At 44.4% G+C, this 20,211-nt stretch overlaps 1 protein-coding gene across 3 annotated transcripts in view; it reads left to right on the forward strand.

Annotated features, from left to right (window-relative positions):
* The window catches only part of LOC122934711 (WD repeat containing planar cell polarity effector), a 404,198-nt gene that overhangs the window by 25,892 nt on the left and 358,095 nt on the right, over nt 1-20,211 (forward strand). The window contains exons 1-2 of one of the 3 annotated variants that reach the window (XM_044290370.1): nt 5,924-5,962; nt 16,052-16,112. In XM_044290370.1, coding sequence (XP_044146305.1) covers nt 16,052-16,112 — 61 coding nt within the window. In that variant the 5' untranslated portion in view covers nt 5,924-5,962. Of the gene's footprint in view, nt 1-5,923; nt 5,963-15,929; nt 15,948-16,051; nt 16,113-20,211 lie in introns of those variants that run through there. The other 2 variants (XM_044290368.1, XM_044290369.1) reach the window with 2 other exon arrangements.

Here is a 20,211-nt window from a genome sequence, read left to right on the forward strand (position 1 = left end):
TTTATTTTTTTATGGGCCCGTGGAATGGACATACAAATACAGATGGTGCTGTCTGCATCTTTTGCGGCCCCTTTGAAGTGAATGTATCTGCATCTGAGCCACAAAAAACGTGGATCGGGTGCAGACTTCATACACCTCTTACTCCAGCTCAGTTCTCTTTGCCACTTCTTTAGTAAAACAACCCGCAGCCTTGACGTGCTCGAACACCGCACGTAACCACTGCAGCCAATTACTGTCCTCATGTAGTCCGCTGGAGATTTTTAACCATCTTTGACAACCCACTAAGTAATACTGCAGCAAACATTTGTGGGTTTTCTTTCTGGATTTGCAACCTGGAAATCCGTAGCATGTTACTGTCCCAGCATAATGGGTGTAACAGCACTCCTTTTTCATGCTGTCAAGAAAATTCCAAGTGGAAACTGTTGTGCCATTTGCACTATATGTGGCCCATATGCGGAACCATTTACTTCAATGGGGCTGCAAAAAAACTGAAAAATGACTCTGCGTGCATTCAGTGTCCGTAAGGCCTCCTGCACACGAACGTTTTTTTACACGGTCCGCAAAAACGGGGTCCGTAGGTCCGTGATCCGTGCCCGTTTTTTCTTCCGTGGGTCTTCCGTGATTTTTGGAGGATCCACGGACATGAAAAATGAAAAAAAAATCTAAGTCAAGTTTGCCATTGAAATGATAGGAAAAAACGGACACGGATCACGGACACGGATCACGGACACGGATCACGGACACGGATGACAATCTTGTGTGCATCCGTGATTTTCACGGACCCATTGACTTGAATGGGCCCGTGAACCGTTGGCCGTGAAAAAAATAGGACAGGTCATATTTTTTTCACGGCCAGGAAACACGGCTCACGGATGCGGCTGCCAAACGGTGCAGTTTCTGATTTTTCCACGGACCCATTGAAAGTCAATGGGTCCGCAAAAAAAACGGAAAACGGCACAACGGCCACGGGTGCACACAACGGTCGTGTGCAGGAGGCCTAAATCTGTATGGCTGTTGCGCAAATAAAAATAGAATGTACCATTATTGTCCACATGACGGACACGTATAGGACTGTTGTATTAGGAATGAAGGCCAAATGCAGAATCCACACGGCTGGTATCCGTGTTTTGGGGATCTGCAACCTGGGGACCGCAAAACACCCAACGGTTGTGTGCATGAGCCCTAAAACCTAAAAATTATTACATGAACTTGGACTTTATTGCTTAACTTGACATATACTTAATCTGATTCAGATAGATTTTTTATTTTTTTTTGCCAGTTCAAGTTGGACCATTAGGATGCATTTATGAATTGAGTCTCATATTTGTAATTTAGCGCCCTTTTACACAGGTCGATGATGGGGAACGAATGTTTAGTTGGCCAGTCATTGCCACCTATGAACATGCTGCCGATCACCCGACAAGCGAGCAAACGATTGGGGCTGAAGAATCATTAGTTTCCTATACTAATGGTAATTGCTGCATATAAATGCAGGTTATACTTCTGATTGACATGCAGTTATCGCCGATCGTTGCTAGTTTCTGGGCAGAATATCTGTTTCCATGGGCCCTTAGTTTTGGTGAATCTAAAAGCATAATAGTGGAATTAATTCTCCATTGTATATTCTATAGTCAATGTGAGTGGATTGCTTTACCTTAGGGATCATGCCGGAAAACACAGTCTGCTTGTCAGACGCATCTCACGGGCTGACTGCAGCTCCCCGGACCCAAAAGAACTCGATCATTGTAATTTAGGATGCAGTCATTATTTTTTTTCTATCTGATTGTGAAACTATTGCAGTGTACTGCACAGGGATAGCCCTTCAGTCTGACAGACTGACTGGATCCTAAATTACTGTGGATAGTACAGTTCTAGGAAGGGCCAGCTGTTCTGTTCCACAAAAAAACGGAATGCACACGGATGTCATCCGTATTTTTTGCGGACCGCAAAATACATGTAGTCGTGTGCATGAGCTCTAAGGGTCCATTCACATGTCCATATGTGTTTTGCGTATCCGCAAAATGCGGTTCTGCAATAACGTGGACACCGGCAATGTGCTTTCCGTATTTGTGGATGCGGAAAGCACATTCCGGCCCCATTGAAAATGAATGGGTCCGCACCTGTTCTGCAAAATTGCGGAACGGATGTGGACCCATTTTGCGGACGTTTGAATGGACCCTTGATTCTGAGTTTACATCCAGAGCTAAATTCACAACGCAGCCTCCCCCAGCCTTGAATAGATCATAATGGAGAATTATAGATTGCATTCAGTTGTCCTGCAAATTTATATTAGACTCGTTATTGGTATATTCATGTAACATATACTGTGTGTTACTATTAGGCCTCATGCACACGACCATTCCGTTAATTTTTTGCAGTCTGCAAATTGCGGATCCTTAAAAAACGGAAGCCGCCCATGTGCCTTCCGCAATTTGCAGAACAGAACAGGCGGCATTGTAGAAATGCCTATTATTGTCCGCAAAACGGACAAGAATAAGACATGTTATATATATATTTTTTTTTTGCGGGGCCATGGAACGGAGCAACGGATGCGGACAGCACACGGAGTGCTGTCCGCATCTTTTGCGGCCCCGTTGAAGTGAATAGGTCCGCACCCGAGCTGCAAAAACTGCGCACCAGAACAACGGTCTTGTGCATGAGGCCTTACTTGAACGCATTGCTGTTCATTAATCAGTTTTACAAAAGCTGGTGAGCCACAGTTTGCCGGCTTCTGTAGTAAAAATAATTTATTTCTGCTTTTGTAAAATGTACCTGTTTGAAACACTAGGTGGCGCAATTTGTCTATTTATTGTTTATTACTTCTTTCTAACCGCGTTACACGCTATGGTATTGGCCATTATTTTGGTCTTGAGCCCCCTTCTGGATTGTTGTTTGGTTTGTTGGTGAATGACTTGCTCAACAGGTTTGGTTCTTGTGTGACCAATGTAACATCGTCATCACCCTATCAAGGGGTTAACTGGTCAATATTTTTTTTGTAAAAGGCTGAAAAGGCTTTAAAAAAGAAAGTAATTTTCACCTGACTGATCCCCGCTGCCCCGGTTCAGGCGCTTCCTGGGTCTCTGCCTGTAGGGTTACACCACAATGATGATCGTCCATGATGCATGGCGGCACAGTGGCCCCTGCTGAGGGGGTTGGTTGGCACATTGTTCCTTTCCCTACATAATCTGCATTTGATTTATTGATGTTCAATTATTGCACCTTTTAATAAAATTGCTTGACAGGCTAGAAAAATCTGCCATCATCCTGTGATCGTTAGGAGCTTAACCATCAGGAATCCCACTAGAGATTTACACCACAAAGTGCTTTTGTAAAGTTAACCCCTTTTTCTCCTTCCTGACACAGCCAATTTTTGCAAACCTGATGTGTCACTTTAAGTGGTAATAAGTTTAGGATGCTTTTACTTATCCAGTAGATTCTAAGAATTTTTTCTTATGGCTCATCATACTTCATGTTATTGGTAAATTCGAGTTCATATGTTAACTTTAGTTATTTTTTAAAAAATCCTAAATTTACAGAAAATTTGGAAATATTTGCTATTTTCAAAATGTGAATTTCTCTGCTTTTAAAAGGGTTGTCACTTTTGCAAGTAGCATTTATCCTGTAGAGAAAGTTAATATAAGACAATTACTAATGTATTGTGATTGTCCATATTGCTTCCTTTGCTGGCTGGATTCATTTTTTTTCCATCTGATTTTACACTGCTCGTTTCTATGGTTACGACCACCCTGCAATCCATCAGTGAAGGTTGTGCTTGCACACTATAGGGAAAAGTATCAGCCTATGTGCCCTGCCACGGTCCCAGCCACCAGAGAGGCTGGTGCTTTTTTTCTATAATGTGCAATCAATGTACCTGAGAAAGATCTATTGCATATTTTTGACCCAAAAAAGTATGGGGTAATTTATTAAGACCAGAATTTTAGACATCAGCTGTCTTACATTTAGACCATTTTCTACACCTAAAACAGGCGTAGTAAATGATGAATGAGACGGCCGGCCTGTCCCCTTCCCCTCCACGCGCACTTTTTTAGATCTGTCATGAGCGAGGAAATGGTGCAGATTGAGGCGCAAATAACCTTTGTGCTGCAATTTGCAACAGAAATATGCCTAATATAGGCGTATTTCTGATCATAAATGTGGTTGCGAACTTATGGCACAGGTGCCAGAGGCGGCACTCGGAGCCCTCTCTGTGGGCACCTGCACCCTGGAAAAAGTCTATGGTGTACCAATATGCCTTAGACCAGGGATCAGCAACAGTGGCGTACATACAGGGGTCGCAGGAGTCGCACTTGCGACCGGGCCCGGCACTCCAGGGGGCCCGGCCGCCTGTGGACCCGCCCTGCAGTAGTACCGTGCCTGTATAACCCGGGCGGCCGGCCCGGGGCCCGCCCCCCAGTGTTGAGTTTCCTTGCTGCCAGCCCTACCCTCCCTTGAGTCTCCTCCCCCTGAGCAGTGGCTACCTACCATATAGGCAGACGGGGCCGAAGTGGAGGAGAGGCCCCGCCCCCTAATTGCTCCTATTTATCTTTCTAAAGCTAAGGGACCTTTGATGATGTCATCAGAGGTCCTGTAAGGGAACTGCACAGTGTAAAGTGTAGTTCCCAGGTTAGAACAGTGTATCTGCCAGGACCTGTGATGACATCATATTCAACATCACAGGTCCTGCAGAATCTAGCAAAGGAACTGCACCAAAAATGGTGTAGTTCCTAGGTTTCAAAGGTATATCTGCCAGGACCTGGGATGACATCATCCCAGGTCCTTCAACCCCTAACAGCAAGTATTAGAAGTTCACAATCAGCTCTGCGTTAATTCATACAGACTGGACTGGAGTGGTAAGAGGAGGTCCTCCACTTTTCATCATTTACCCCCCCTCCATGCCCTGTTTTTACTCATTGCTCACTCATATATATAATACTTCAGACAGTTACAGTGACCACTACTACCTCATGTACCTCACACACACAGTGACCATAATGTATAACTGACCACATATATCTGTAAACACTGCAGCTACAGTATTATACCTTCTATGTCTCATATGAATACACTTCTCTGTGTGTGTGTGTATGTATGTATATATATATATATATATATATACACACACACATTCACACACACACTGCATATATTACACAGTATTATACATGCAATATGTACAGATATATAGTATATACCGCAGTGCACTGATTATGTGAGGTACAAGGTATAATAGATGCTGTGTGTACAGATATCAGTACACTGCTGTATATACTATATATGTGAGGTATGAGGTATAATAGATGCAGTGTGTACAGATATATAGTATATACAGCGGTGTACTGATATGAGGTACGAGGTGTCAATACACTGCTGTATTTACTATATACCAGTACACACTGCATCTATTATACCTCACATATTACACTACTGTATATACTGTATACACTGCATATATTATACCCCGTACCTCACATATCAGTACACTGCTGTATATACTATATACCTGTACACACTGCATATATTGTACCCTGTACCTCACATATCAGAACACTAGGGTATATACTATATACCTGTACACACTGCATATATTATACCGCGTACCTCATATAACTGTACACTGCTGTATATAATATACATCTGTACACACTGCATCTATTATACCTCTTTTGTGTGCCAGGGCTGTTTTGTAATCCCAATCCGGCCCTGATGGCATAAATTATAAAACGATGCAGCAAGAATAGTTCATGAAACAAAGGGAGGGGCTATTAAAGGGGAATGGGGGCCCAATTTAGATTCCTGCTATGGGGCCCAGTGATTTTTATGTACACTCCTGCCCCTGAGTCTCCTCCCCGGCCGGCAGTGCGGCGTGCCGGACATGACGTTGAGATGCAGGGACAGGGAGAAGGCGCCGGAAAAGAAAGGGAGAGGGAGAGAGCTGCGCAAAGAAGCCGGTCCGGCTTTCAGAGTGAGTGAGGTCTGATGGGGGCTGAGAGTTGGGCAATGTATGTAAAGTTATGACTGGTGACTTGTGCTATGAAGTAATGTTTTTTTTTCTGTTGTCTTGGGGTGCAGCTCTTTTGTGTAGGCACTTCTATTGAGCTTCTAGTATATGCTTGGATGTAGCAGAGCTGGTTTTGTCATGCATTTCTTTTGCCTTCATATGGTAAAATACTTCATTGGCCTATCAATGGCTTTATAACTAACTCTGCTATATTTCTGTAGCCTACAACCTCTGACTGCTCAGTTGGACTGAAACTACTACACCCAACATGTACTGGCAGTAACCCTAAGTTCACACTTGAGCGTTTTACAGCGCGTTCCTACGCGCTGTAAAACGCGCAACACATGAAAACCAATGCTTCCCTATGGGGCTGGTTCACATTTTCGCGTTTTACAGCGCGTTTGAACGCGCTGTAAAACGCCCGACGCTCAAACAAGTACAGGAGCTTTTTTTGGCGCGTTTGACGCGCGTTTGGGCCATAGACTCTTTGGACAACACTGCTGTCAATCACCCAAACGCGCGTTCACTATTAAAAAAAACGCGCATAAAAACGCGCGACAAAAACGCGCATAGAAACGCGCGTTTGACAAACGCTTAGGTGTGAAACCAGGGTAATAGTAAATGGATATTGGTGCAATTCTGAGCTACTAGTCTATATAATACATATGTAGCCTACATATTTATTATATAGACTAGTAGCTCAGAATTGCACCAATATCCATTTACTATTACTGCCAGAACATGTTGGGTGTAGTAGTTTCAACTAGGCAGTCAGAGGTTGTAGGCTACAGAAATATAGCAGAGTTAGTTATAAAGCCATTGATAGGCCAATGAAGTATTTTACTATATGAAGGCAAAAGAAATGCATGACAAAACCAGCACTGCTACATAATGTAGCAGAGCTGGTTTTAAGTGGGAATATCGTGGGTTATACCGAATATCATCCTCTTGTATATAGTAATATACAGTATATAATATATATATATATATATATATATATATATATATATATATATATATATATATATATACACACACACATGCATACACGCGCGGCATCGGGTTGGGGGGGGGGGGGGGCGTCGACGGGAAGGGGGCCCCATGGATCAGTTTCGCACCGGGGCCCCGTGGATTGTGTGTACGCCACTGATCAGCAACCTTCAGCACTACAGCTTCCTTGAAACTACAACTCCCAGCATGCACACTTACTCGGCTGTTCTCTTAACTTCCATAGAAGTGAAAGGAGGATTCTGGGAGTTGTAGTCTCAGAACAGCTGGAGTGCCGGAGGTTGCTGATCCCTGCCTTAGACTTTTTCTGCCAGTCATCAGCGCAGGGCGCACTATGAACAGCACAGGCAGCGCACTGAATGTAGGCAGGCTATCATAACTAAATGATACATTACATTGAAGATATACTATATTGGTATTTAGGTTAAATTGCCGTGTTGGCACTTTGTGATAAATAAGTGGGTTTTGGGTTGCAGTTTGGGCACTCGGTCTCTATAAGGTTTGCCATCACTACCCTAAATGTTTGTTTTTTATTTATTTGCAATTTTCAAGAAAAATCCTGTGTAAAAATTTAAGTTGGACGACCAAAAGTTTATGTGGATGAGAGATAAGAAGATATAAAGGCATTTTCCAGACCCTGAAATATTTTACACACCTTATACAATGGTATAAAATAACAAAAGAGGGTAATACTTTAGCAATACCAAGCCAGTACCCCCCTCCCCGGGCCATAGCTGCTGCATGGTCCCCAATGCTCTTTGGTTACCAAGCTCCAAGCATGACATGTCGACAAGTGGGCGCTGCAGCCAGTCTGAGGTCACTGCTGCAGAGGTCGCATATGAAGTTGATACAGAGGCCAGTAGATGTGGTCGCCATCAACATTGGAGATACCCTTTAAATCAGATAGTAAAGGACTGCAAAGAACTAGCCGCACATGTGCTGCTCTCTTCATTCACTTCTATGGGAACTTACTCAACTAATTTCAGAAGTCCCATAGAAGTAAATAGAGAGAGCCGCACACACGGTGCAAAACCAGGCCCCATTCTCGAGATCTCTCCACACCTATCAGACATAAATGACCACATGGGAATACCCCTGTAATCTCCTGGAGAGTCCCTTTCGGGTTAGGTAGCATTCACTAATATTTCTTAGTCTTTATTTATACACAATATATTCACATGACCGTGGTGTAGCCGTGCCCATGTTGCTGATCGCAAAAAACTGGCACCGGCCGTGAGAACTCTGTACTGCGATGCGGACCCATTGACTTGAATGGGTCTGCAGTCCGCAAAATACGGCAAATGATAGGACATGTCCTATCTTTTGCTGTGTGGAACCATGGACCCGAAAACCCACGGAAGAGCATCTGTGTGTTTCTGTGGGCTTCCGATCCAAGCCTCCGCACTGCAAAAGATAGATGACATGGCATTCAAGTAATTGGGTCCGCACCACAGCATGTAGTTTATGCTGCTGGTGCATGTGTCTTGTGAGACACAAACCATGGGACCGCAAAACACGGGCACCGGCTGCATGAACTCAGGCACAGCTACACCACAATCATGTGACTGTACCCTAATTAGTAATACTGATAACCTATCATCAGGCGGCTCCATCGATCACCTCTCTAAAGACTGAGGCTCTGCTGAGCATCACATTCGTCAGTCACTTGGCCTGGGAACAATTCAGTCTCATTCAAGTGAGTGGGTCTGGGCTGCAATACCAAGCACAGCCACTATACAGTATGCGGCACTGTGCGGGGGATGCCTTTGAAGGGGTTATCCCATGACTAATGTAACAAATGAAAATCAGACATCATATAGTACATGACAATCTCTTCTTAACAAAGCTAGAACCAGCCCTGTACCTCACATGGATCCAGAGATCTCCTCATTCATTGCTCTGCTAGATTTATATCAAGCTGACAGTTCAGGGGGGTGTCTTTACTACTGCAGCTCAGGGGGTGTGTCCATGCTCTGCCTATCACAGCTCAGAAGGCATTTGAAGGATGAAACTGAGCATGTGCGGCCATCTCAGTGAGCAGGACAAAGAAATAGGGGGGGGGGGGGAAATAATAATTAGTAGGTGGCGCTATACAGATACATTTTACTGAATAGTTCAGTGGTCATGCTAAATTTTGAAATACATGCAATTACAGGGGCGTAGCTAGAAATGCATGGGCCCCATAGCAAAAATAATTTTATGACCCCCCCCCTCCAGTGCCATCCACAGATCCCCCTCCCCTAAACAGTGCCATCCACAGATCCCCCTCCCCTAAACAGTGCCATCCACAGATCCCCCTCCCCTAAACTGTGCCATCCACAGATCCCCCTCCCCTAAACTGTGCCATCCACAGATCCCCCTCCCCTAAACTGTGCCATCCACAGATCCCCCTCCCCTAAACTGTGCCATCCACAGATCCCCCTCCCCTAAACTGTGCCATTCACAGATCCCCCTCCCCTAAACTGTGCCATCCACAGATCCCCCTCCCCTAAACTGTGCCATCCACAGATCCCCCTCCCCTAAACTGTGCCATCCACAGATCCCCCTCCCCTAAACTGTGCCATCCACAGATCCCCCTCCCCTAAACTGTGCCATCCACAGATCCCCCTCCCCTAAACTGTGCCATCCACAGATCCCCCTCCCCTAAACTGTGCCATCCACAGATCCCCCTCCCCTAAACTGTGCCATCCACAGATCCCCCTCCCCTAAACTGTGCCATCCACAGATCCCCCTCCCCTAAACTGTGCCATCCACAGATCCCCCTCCCCTAAACTGTGCCATCCACAGATCCCCCTCCCCTAAACTGTGCCATCCACAGATCCCCCTCCCCTAAACTGTGCCATTCACAGATCCCCCTCCCCGACGCTCACAGGAGCACATTTATAAACTAATCAGTAACTTGAACTTTAATCATTGACATTGCTGAATGCTGATCTCTTTACTTGGATTGGATACCTTACTCTGTCTTAGCTCCGGTAACGGTACAGCAGGCAGTGTGGACGGGCGGCGCTCACTCACTGACGTCACGCGCCTGCGCCGCCTAGTGGGAGGAGCGGGCGCGTGACGTCAGTGAGTGAGCGCCGCCCGCCCGCACTGCCTGCTGTTACCGGAGCTAAGACAGAGTAAGGTATCCAATGCAAGTTAAGAGATCAGCATTCAGCAATGTCAATGATTAAAGTTCAAGTTACTAATTAGTTTATAAATGTGCTCCTGTGAGCGGCGTGGCCCTGTATATTCTAACCCCCAGGCAAGCGTCCCTGTCACCATGGGAACGCCTGGGGGTTAGAATATACCATCGGATTTGAGTTTTCACGCTCTCACTGATCGGATGTTCCTTACTCAGTGGCCTGGCTGGAGCCTCCCCAGCCTCTGTGTTGGCCCGGCCCTGCGTGCGCCCTGCTCCAGTCCAGTCCTGACTCCTCCCCAGCCAGGCCCGAGCCGCGGACCGGCCGTGCCCCGCCCACTACACTACACTAGTGTAGTGGGTGGGAGGTCCGCGGCTCGTGCCTGACTGCCTGTTTGTAGTGTGTGTGTGTAAAATAAATAAATAAATAAATAAAAAATAAAAAAATAAACAGAAGGCGGCCACTGCTATGGTTGCTATGGCGATCCCTACGCCACTGATTTAGATCGAGGTGCTGGTTTGAAAACCGTAGAATATTTTTTGTGGGACATCCGCTTTAATTGGAACCCCACCTTTCTGATACTGATGACATATCCCGAGGATAGGTCATGAATATTGACCTCCCAGTAGAGCCATTCATATGATACTGTGACTGACTTTAATAAATAGTAAAATGCTCTTAATGCCATTTTTCAAATGGGAAATTCATTTAATCTATTGACAAATGAGATGAAAGGAACCTTATTAAGGAGCTAGTCTTCTATTTAAGAATTATCAGAATAATTATGACAATCTGTCCTAATGATACGTGATCTAAGTTAAGGAAAACACCTCCAAATGAGGCTGAATTATTAGTCAGAACATAACACTGATTGGCTTTTCTGACTTATCTGTGACTTCCCATCAGAACTGTGTAATTAAAGTGGTAATCTTTCTGATACTAATTACTGGTTGAAAAGTTAGGATTGCCTCGGGCCCTTTGCTAATGCACTTTGGGAAAGGAGATGCACGGCTTGGAAGTGGTGTGTAGATACTGGCTGGATTGGACATTCGCCGCAATTTACGTGCAGTGCGCTTTACCGCTTTAAAGGGCCACAAAACCAAACAATAAAGATATGTAAAAAATAAAAAAATTTCCTATACCTTTTCCTGATCCACGTTGTAGTAAAGTATATTTTTTCAATGTTGTATATTGTATGGCATATCGTTACATTGGGGCACCATATAAAATGGAGGAACTGTGGCCCCTTGTTTTGATTAGTGGGCCAAATTTAAAGGTTTTTCTTCTGGGACTTTACTATTAATAACCTATCCATTGGAAAGATCATTAATATCACACTGGTCCAACTTCCGATCCACTGTTTTCAGGAGCCGCCGTGGCCACGACCACACAACTCTGTACACGATGTGGGGGCCACACCTTTTTCTTGCAGCGTGGCTGCCATTTAAAAAAAATAGGAGCAGTGCTGTAGTAACAAGTAGATTGAAGTGAATGTAAGCAGTGCTGCAGTTGCAAGCTCTGTCCACTGCACAATGGGTGGCGCTGTCTAGTTTTGGCAATGATCCAGGGTGTCAGCCCCCTGCCGATCGGATATTAATGACTCATGTTGAAGTTTGGCCATCAATAGTAAAGGAGTGGACAGTCCCTTTAAAGGCGTTATCCGACCCCTGAAATGCCCCCCCCCCCCCATATGCCCGGGCCCCTCACACACAATGTACCTACCTCGCTCCCCGTCACCTGCATCCCTTTTGAAGTGGATAAAAACATTTGCGTCGGTGGTGTGCAGGGTGGGGGGGGGGGGGGGGATTTTAATCAGCCAGTAGCAGGTGACAGGGGCGAGCATTCCTAGCATTATGGGTGACGCTAGGGAGCCTTGTTCCTGTCACCGCCTGCTATTGGCTGACATCCACCCCTCTCGACGCTGAATGTTATCATCCACGCACGGGGAGATGCAGCGGCAGCCGTGCGGGCTTCAGAAGCAACACTGGTTCTGGGGCATTTTGTGGCATGTGAGGGGGCATTTCAGGGGTCGGATAACCCCTTTAAGGACTTGCACAGTTTCCAAACTTTTAAAAACCATTCACTTTTACCTACGGTAATCTGTGATGGGCTCCGCTGCAGCCGGCGTAATACTGTCACAGCATGTCCCTATAGCAGTGGTGGGCAAACTTTTTTTGTCAACTGAGCCAAATATCGCCAAAACCACAATTTAAATTTCTTTTGAGAGCCACTTTTTTAAAACCTAAAATATATAGGAAGGAAGCGCATGCTGAAGTGAATGGGTCCATGATGCGGGCTGCACACGGCAGTGTGCAGCCCGCATTATGGACCCATTCACTTCAATGGGTCCAGGATCCGGGATATGAGTGCTACAGAGTGTTTCCGTGCTGCTTCTGGCTGCGCATGCACTACTTTTTTGCGGTGCGGAGACACAGCCAGAAGCACCACGGAAGCACTCTGTAGCACTCATTTTCCGGATCCTAGACCGATTGTAGTGAATGGGTCCATAATGCGGGCTGCACACAGCCGTGTGCAGCCCGCATCATGGACCCTTTTACTTTAGCATGCGCTACTTTTTTGTGGTGCGGGCATCATTTTTTACTTTTATTAAACTTGTCTGCAGACATTATTTTTGCTGTTTAAACACATGCCAAGTAAATGCTGATGCCAAATAATTGAGTCACCTGTTAGAAGGAGGTAGAAGGAGGTACACTGACTCTGAAAGGAGGTAGAAGGAGGTACACTGACTCTGAAAGGAGGTACACTGACTCTGACTTGTAGCCTGCAGCGGTGTTCTGTCTCTGGCAGATTTCACTGCCCGGGAAGTTTTCAATACCCCTCGTCACTTCCTCCTCGTTCCGACGTCTACTCTGGAAGGAGGTGCGTACTGCCGGCCCTACTGTGATGCGCGTGCGCTAATACTAGTTAGCGAACACGCCCTCTCTTGCTTTGTGGAACGCAAATGCGTCCCACAGGCAAGATTCGATTTCTCTGTAGTGCAGGATGGGTCGCCGTGGGAAAGAGCCACATTGAAGGGTCTAAAGAGCCGCTTGTGGCTTGCGAGCCGCACTTTGCCGACCACTGGGCTAGGGCTACAAGGTGACATATGTTGCATAACAAAAAGGGTACAACTACACGGCGACATTCGTGTCGCATCACATTTTTTATAATGATAGTCAGTGGTGTCGCACTCTGACAACGATGTGACAGTTGCACAAAGAGCCAACTTGGATTTTTTGAAACTGTTGTGGTCTCCGACGATGCTGCACAATAGAAAACGTATCCGTCCTCCGTTGACTTTCAATGGTGTTCAAGACTGATCTGTCTTGGCTATGTTAAAGATAATACAAACGGATCCGTTCTGAACGGATGCAGACTGTATATTATCTGAACGAAACCGTCTGTGCAGATCCATGACAGATCCGCACCAAGTGTGAAAGTTGTAACTATGGAGACAGTAGAAGCTGTATACACAAAACTGTAGATTTGCTACATTTCACATTGCTCTATTTAGTTTTTACTAGTGTTCGGTTTCTGCAGTACAATTTTGTACAAAAGTCACTTTTTGCAATTTTGCATAGGGTGTGGACCTCCCGTCGCTGGCAAATTTAATACAATTTACATCAATGTTATAAATTATAGCACATGATTATGTTAGCTCTTAGCTGTCGCACTGCAACATGCCTTCCAAAAGATGTCCCGTACATTGCTGCGACACACGTCACAGTGTAGCAGTATCCGTTTTGTCGTGCAACAATTGTCGTTGAGTAGCCCTAGCCACAGGTTCGGTGACATGGCAGTCTTGGTTGCACCCCAAGGGTCACACAGTGTAGCAGTGCTAGCATAGAAATGAATGGAGTCACAGCACGTCTTGCACTTGTGTTATGGACTATTGATGCAAAATGGATATTTGTGCCATGTCAGCAATCCCAGAATCTAAAAAAAAATTTTTTTTAAATAGAACGCTGCTGGATTTTATTTCAAACAGCAAACACGTGAATTGTATATATTGTATACTAGCACTGCTACACTGCGATCCAGTTGTGGTTAGTCGCACGACCATGATCGCAGTGTTGCCAAACCCAAACCTGTACAGTATGCCACTACTGGGATAACCTGGCACACTTAGATTCTAGTGGCCACGAAGGAGCGCTGAGCATCATTGCTGTGTGAAGACACCTGTTGCGGTGTTTGCCTTCTTCACAGATTTGTGGATGTACCAGTTTGGTTCCAAGTGTGACAATGTTACAAAATGCAAAAGCTGAAGCCAAGCTTAAATACTTTGCCTAAATGTTTTTAAGTATATTTTTTTTCTCACGTTTCCTCTCAGTTCACATCTCCAAGCATTCCCTGCTTGTTCACTCTTTGCTCCAGTGTTCTGCATTCAAGGATGTGTAGACCTTACATCTGACACTTTAATGTAGCTTACCATAATGTCAGATGGAGCGCCGTACACAGTATTGAGTCTGTGATTTACTCAAGGCTATCCACACGGGACATGTCAGTCCAAGGTCAGCAAAACTATGTACACTGGATATGGCAGTTTGAAAATGCACGGCGGAGCAACATATATAGCATAAGCACATGGTGACAAATCCAAGGTACATGTGATATACCAGTATACATTATATGTAATACAGTAAAAGATATACAATAAATAATAAACATAGCAATATAGTAGTGTGTAAATATATAAACATTTAAGACCACAATAATGGATCAGAATGAGAGCATACCGTATATTGATAACTATATATCACAAGTTAAATGAGTTTCTAAGATAATTAAAGGGGTCGTCTCACTTCAGCAAATGGCATTTATCATGTAGAGAAAGTTACTACAAGGTACTTACTAATGTATTGTGATTGTCCATATTTTTCCATAACATTATACACTGCTCATTTCCAGAGGTTGCTGCCACCACTGCAGCGCAGATACGAGGTGGCCGGTCCAGGAGCTGCTGCGCACACGTGCCTATGTGCGCTCCCACTGTCCCAGCCATCAGCGAAGCTGGCACTGTTTGTCTTAAGTGTGGAAGCTCAACCACCGCTGATGTATTACAGGGTGGTCATAACCATGAAAACGAGCAGTGTGTAATGTGATGGAAAAATTATTCCAGCCAGCAAAGGAGGCAATATGGACAATCACAACACATTAGTAAGTGCCTTGTAATAACTTTTTGTACATGATAAACGCCACTTGCTGAAGTGAGACGACCCCTTTAGAAATCTCAGTCAAGCGCTCCGAATAATGCTGTTTAGTTCTCATGCTGCCTATTTATAAACTGCAGCAGGGACGTGGCGGTATAGTGTCTGCTGCAGTGGTCATATGTCACTGCTGCAGTCTGTATACAAGCTCTTCAGGAAGACCAGGCCGGCAGCGCTCAGAACGTTTCTATAAGACATTTTTCTTATTTTACAATATTTGGGGGCATTTCAGACATTTTTAATTATCTCGGACATCCCCTTGTAGTTATTTTTGTCCGTACTCCTCCGTGTTTGATGGACTGAAGCGTCACTTGTAGATTGCTATACATAAATCGAGTCTTTGCTGTCCCCCCAGCTATCCTCAGACCATTGTGCCTTGTTATGCAGAGTTACATTTCCTATTGTTCTGTCTGATCTATCGTAGTACTTCTCCTAACTACTTCTGAGAAATTGCAGCATAATTCAGTCCTTTGTGCAGTTTGCAGTGACCTCGGCTTTCAGTGCAGGAGTTTTTCTTTTCTTATTCATACATGCCCAAACGTACGAGTTCAGGAAAGATGTTTCCGATTGATTTCTGAACGGTTGTGACTGTTGGCACCGATGCCTCCGGTACCTGCCCTGAAAAGCTGTGTGCAGCGTGATTGCTGATAATAAGCGCCAGTCATTTGCACATGTTGTTCCTTTCTTTGATCAGACCTGTTTTTCTTTCACAGATGTCGTTCTGCCTGACTGAGCTGTACCTGTGGTCTCTGAAGAATACCTTGCACGTCGGAGGTAAATCTGTTCTATTGAAGCTCTATCTCATCGTATCTGCAGAGCCCCCGCACTTCATAAAGCGCCTGTAATGTAAAATATCAGTTCTGCAATGTATTATAGTTATCTATTGAAAACTAAATTGTTTCTAGTTGTATCCACTAACAGGCTGCACACTTCTTACAAAGGACTTCCTCCTCACTAGTATCATTTTCTATCTAACATTTTAAGGTATTGCTAGAATTTTTTTAGATCTGTGATTTGTCTTCTTCCTTTAAATGTTATCTGTGGCCAGACAGAGCCTTTTATTTTCGGGCATGAAGAGCTGGCGGGTGTATAGTCTCATATTTTACAGCCCATCTGTGGACGTTCTCTGTATGTTCAACGGGTTGTGCAGTGGTTTTATATTGATGAACTGTTTCTAAAGGCCCAATATTGGTGCAGGACAGGCGCGGATTGGTGGTAAACAAATCCATCTGCCTTCGTTTTCACCAGTCTATTACACAGGCCGATACAAAGTGTAAATGGGAGTAATGATCGCTACCGCAGTCGTTTCTCCCTCATTCAGTCCAGTTGATTATCGGCAGCACATTCCTGATTACTGCCGATAATCATTCATTTTTCATCCCGATGAAAGATGCCCATCAGTCGGCTAATAAGTGTGTTTATTTGTTCATTCATTAGCTGATTGGGAGCCTGATTATACAAGCCCGTTATCCTATAAATGCTTGTTACTGACAACTGGCACAAATATCATTTGGTTGAATAGGGCCACAGGAATCATGACCAATTGGAAGCGCTAAGGGCACGATGACATGTACTAGTAATTGTGTGACAGAAAGCCGCACCATTGTCTCACTGAGCAAGAATGCAGTGAACCCCTATGTAAAACATAGGGAGGATTTATTATATTAGGATGCACTAAATTTATGAAGAGTCCTACGCCTTGTAATATATTTGCCCCATCTGAATTCAGCAGACTTCATTTTAAAGGGGTTGTGCAACTTTTTTTTAAGTGATGGCCTGTCCTCAAGATAGTCCTTCACTAGCTGATTGGTGGGAGTCTGACACCCTGCACCACTGCTAATCAGCTGTTCGGTGTAGCTGCTTTGCTGGAAGTTGGCGCCGGAACTACACTGCACCATAAACATCATAGTGGACAGTGCCTGGCACTGCAGCTCTTCTACCATTGAAGTCTATAAGGAGTGCTCCGTGTTGCTGTACCATTAGGGTAACTCTACATGGGATCTAAAATTGGATTTGAAATACAGCTGAAAAGTCTGAAAAGTTCATCATTTTGCTGTGGATCCACAATTAAAACCACAGTGTAAGCTTCATGAAGTACATGTGGTTGGAGCTGCAGTCTACTTACAGATTTTTTTTCAACTTTGGAAAGTCTTTGTTAGAAGGGTCATCCAGTTGATGAGTGGTCCCACTGCTGAGACCGCAAGAATCAACTGTGATCAGGGGAGAAATCTGGCAGCAAGTGTTTAATTTCCCTACAGCTCCACCGCAGGAGGATTGGAGAATTACACCGTTCTCACTGAATGGCTGGACCCGCTCCTGGAAGAGTCAAACCTAGATACGGACAGAGCTCCTGTGGATCTGTGGGCAGAGACTCTGGTGACACTTTTTGGAAACCTTTTGTGTATCCAAATCATCAAATTGTATATTTCTTACCTATTGTGAACAGTGGGGAAATGAATGTATTCGGTGACTCGGATCTCCTTGATCACACCGCACCAGACAGAAATCGGGATCGGGGGGCGCGGAGCAATTCATCATTCCCCCAACGCCAGTTTTTTTGTGTAATAAAATAAAATGTTGCAAACCCTGTATTAAAACGCAATTGCAACCAAATTCTATTGGTTGCCAAAAGGGGGCATGGGGAGGGAGCGAGGCCAGCGGGCCGGGCACACTTGTCTTCATTCACACCAGAAAACTCTGACAGATAGGAGGCATTCTAGAAGATGCGCCAAATCTATTACAAGGACTGAGTCTCGGCATAAATTAGGCACATCCTCTGGCAGTGCAGGGGAAGTCAAGACTGGCGAAAATACCAGTCTTGATAAATGTCCCCCAAACTATTTTTTCATTTTTAATGCACACTGAAGGACATTTAACTTTTTTCCCCTTTCCATTAGATTAATTCCCTTTCTATAAGGAACAGTTTCACGCGTTGCCAGTTTGGTAAAATCGCCTCACAGATCCCCTGCTGCTCCCGTTCTGACACGTCCCCTGCATTTTCTGCCAGTCACCATTGCAGCCAGTGGTGGTCACATTTCCTGTGTGGAGAGGGACCGGGAAGCAGAGAGTGAAAAGGACCAGGGAAGCATCAGGAGAGGGGAATGGTGGGGGTCAGTGAGTTTAGTATGACTGCTTTTATTTTTTTTAACACCTTATATTGGCATCTTTTAAAACTTTTTTTGGTGGGGGAGGGAGGTGGTAATTTATCATAAGGGTAATATTTAAAATCCGCTTTGTAGGAGTCTTCTTTGGCAAACTTTGCGCCAAATGTGTCTTTAAAGGGAACCTGTCAGGTGGAACATGGTGTCTGAGGTCATAGAGGGGAGTAGCTGAGCAAACTGATATATAGTTATATGCGAAAAGATTCAGTATAAATTGTAATTTATAGTTATTATTCCTGTGAAGTCCAGGAGGCGGTCCTATCAGTGATTGACAGCCTTCCCTCTATGACTGTGTACAGAGATAGCTGTCAACTTTACTGAATATTTTTCCATGAAACAATATACCAGTCTGCTCCGCTCCTCCTGCTCTATAACCTGCAGCTCAAACACCAGGTTTAATGTGACAGGTTCCCTTTAAACACAACTCTTTTCTAGAAATGCTCCTCAGGTTTTTCTACCCGATTGGCATGACTTTTAGAATTTTTGAACAGTCGCAGATAATAAATACAGCATAAAAATGATGTACACTGAAACTGCTTCCAATTTCGCACTTCAAAACGGAAAGTGGAGCACAGGTAATAAATGTTGCATAATTTTGCACATGATACCGTGTGCGATGTTTTGACGCCAAAATACTGTTGCACAAGGTTCCATAAATGTCCCCCTTGGTACATAAAAAGTTGAGTGACTTTTGGAAGCATTTTTTTTTTTTTTTTATACCTTTTTTTTTGAAGTTGCAAGACCAGCCGAGCTCTATGTTCCTGTCATTAGTACTCCCATAATACACTGCTCTCTGGTGATAGGAAATTGGCTGAAATCTAGACATAAATGGAGACAAAAAACGAAAAATGGGACTTGGGCTACTTTCACACTCATGTTTTGTGTGGATCCGTCTTGTATATGCACAGAAGGATCCTCACAAATAATGCAAACGCTTGTATCTGTTCATAACGGATCCGTTTGCATTATTCCTAAAAAAAAATCTAAGTCAAAACGGATACATCTTGACTTACATTGAAAGTCAATGGGGGACGGATCCGTTTTCAATTGCACCATATTGTGTCAGTGAAAAACGGATCCGTCCCCATTGACTTACATTGTAAGTCTAGACAGATCCGTTAGGCTCCGCATCGTCAGGCGGACACCAAAATGCTGCAAGCTGCGTTTTAGTGACCGTCTATAAAACGTAACGAACACCAAACGCAGCCAAATTGATGCATTGTGAACGGATCCTTATCCATTCAGAATGCATTGGGGCTGAACTGATCCGTTTTGGGCCGCTTGTGAGAAACGGATATCACAGGCGGACCCAGAAACGGCAGTGTGAAAGTAGCCTTATCAGCACAACATAAGTATAGAAGGTCAGCAACACTTATGGAACAACTCCACCTGTTAGATATTAGTATGAAAGTATGTAGAGCCAGAGGTAACAGACTGCCCTCTGCTGGATGGGAGGGAAGCTGCACTTTATTAGTTGTCAATGATTTTTATTATTTTTTTTGAGCATAAAAGAAATGCTTTCCATTGTAGAGTCTGAAAAATGACAAATTAAACATAGCGAATTGTAACATTAAGATGCAATTATTTTGTGATTTCATTGTGGTATAGCAAAATGTATAAAAATCATTCACAGTCCTACACTGATTTACCACAGAGTGAGGCCAGATTCTGATGTCTGCAAAACATGGAAGTATGTGGGTGCCTGCATGGCT

The sequence above is a fragment of the Bufo gargarizans genome, chromosome 4, assembly GCF_014858855.1.
Source record: "Bufo gargarizans isolate SCDJY-AF-19 chromosome 4, ASM1485885v1, whole genome shotgun sequence".
Classification (NCBI taxonomy): Eukaryota; Metazoa; Chordata; class Amphibia; order Anura; family Bufonidae; genus Bufo; species Bufo gargarizans.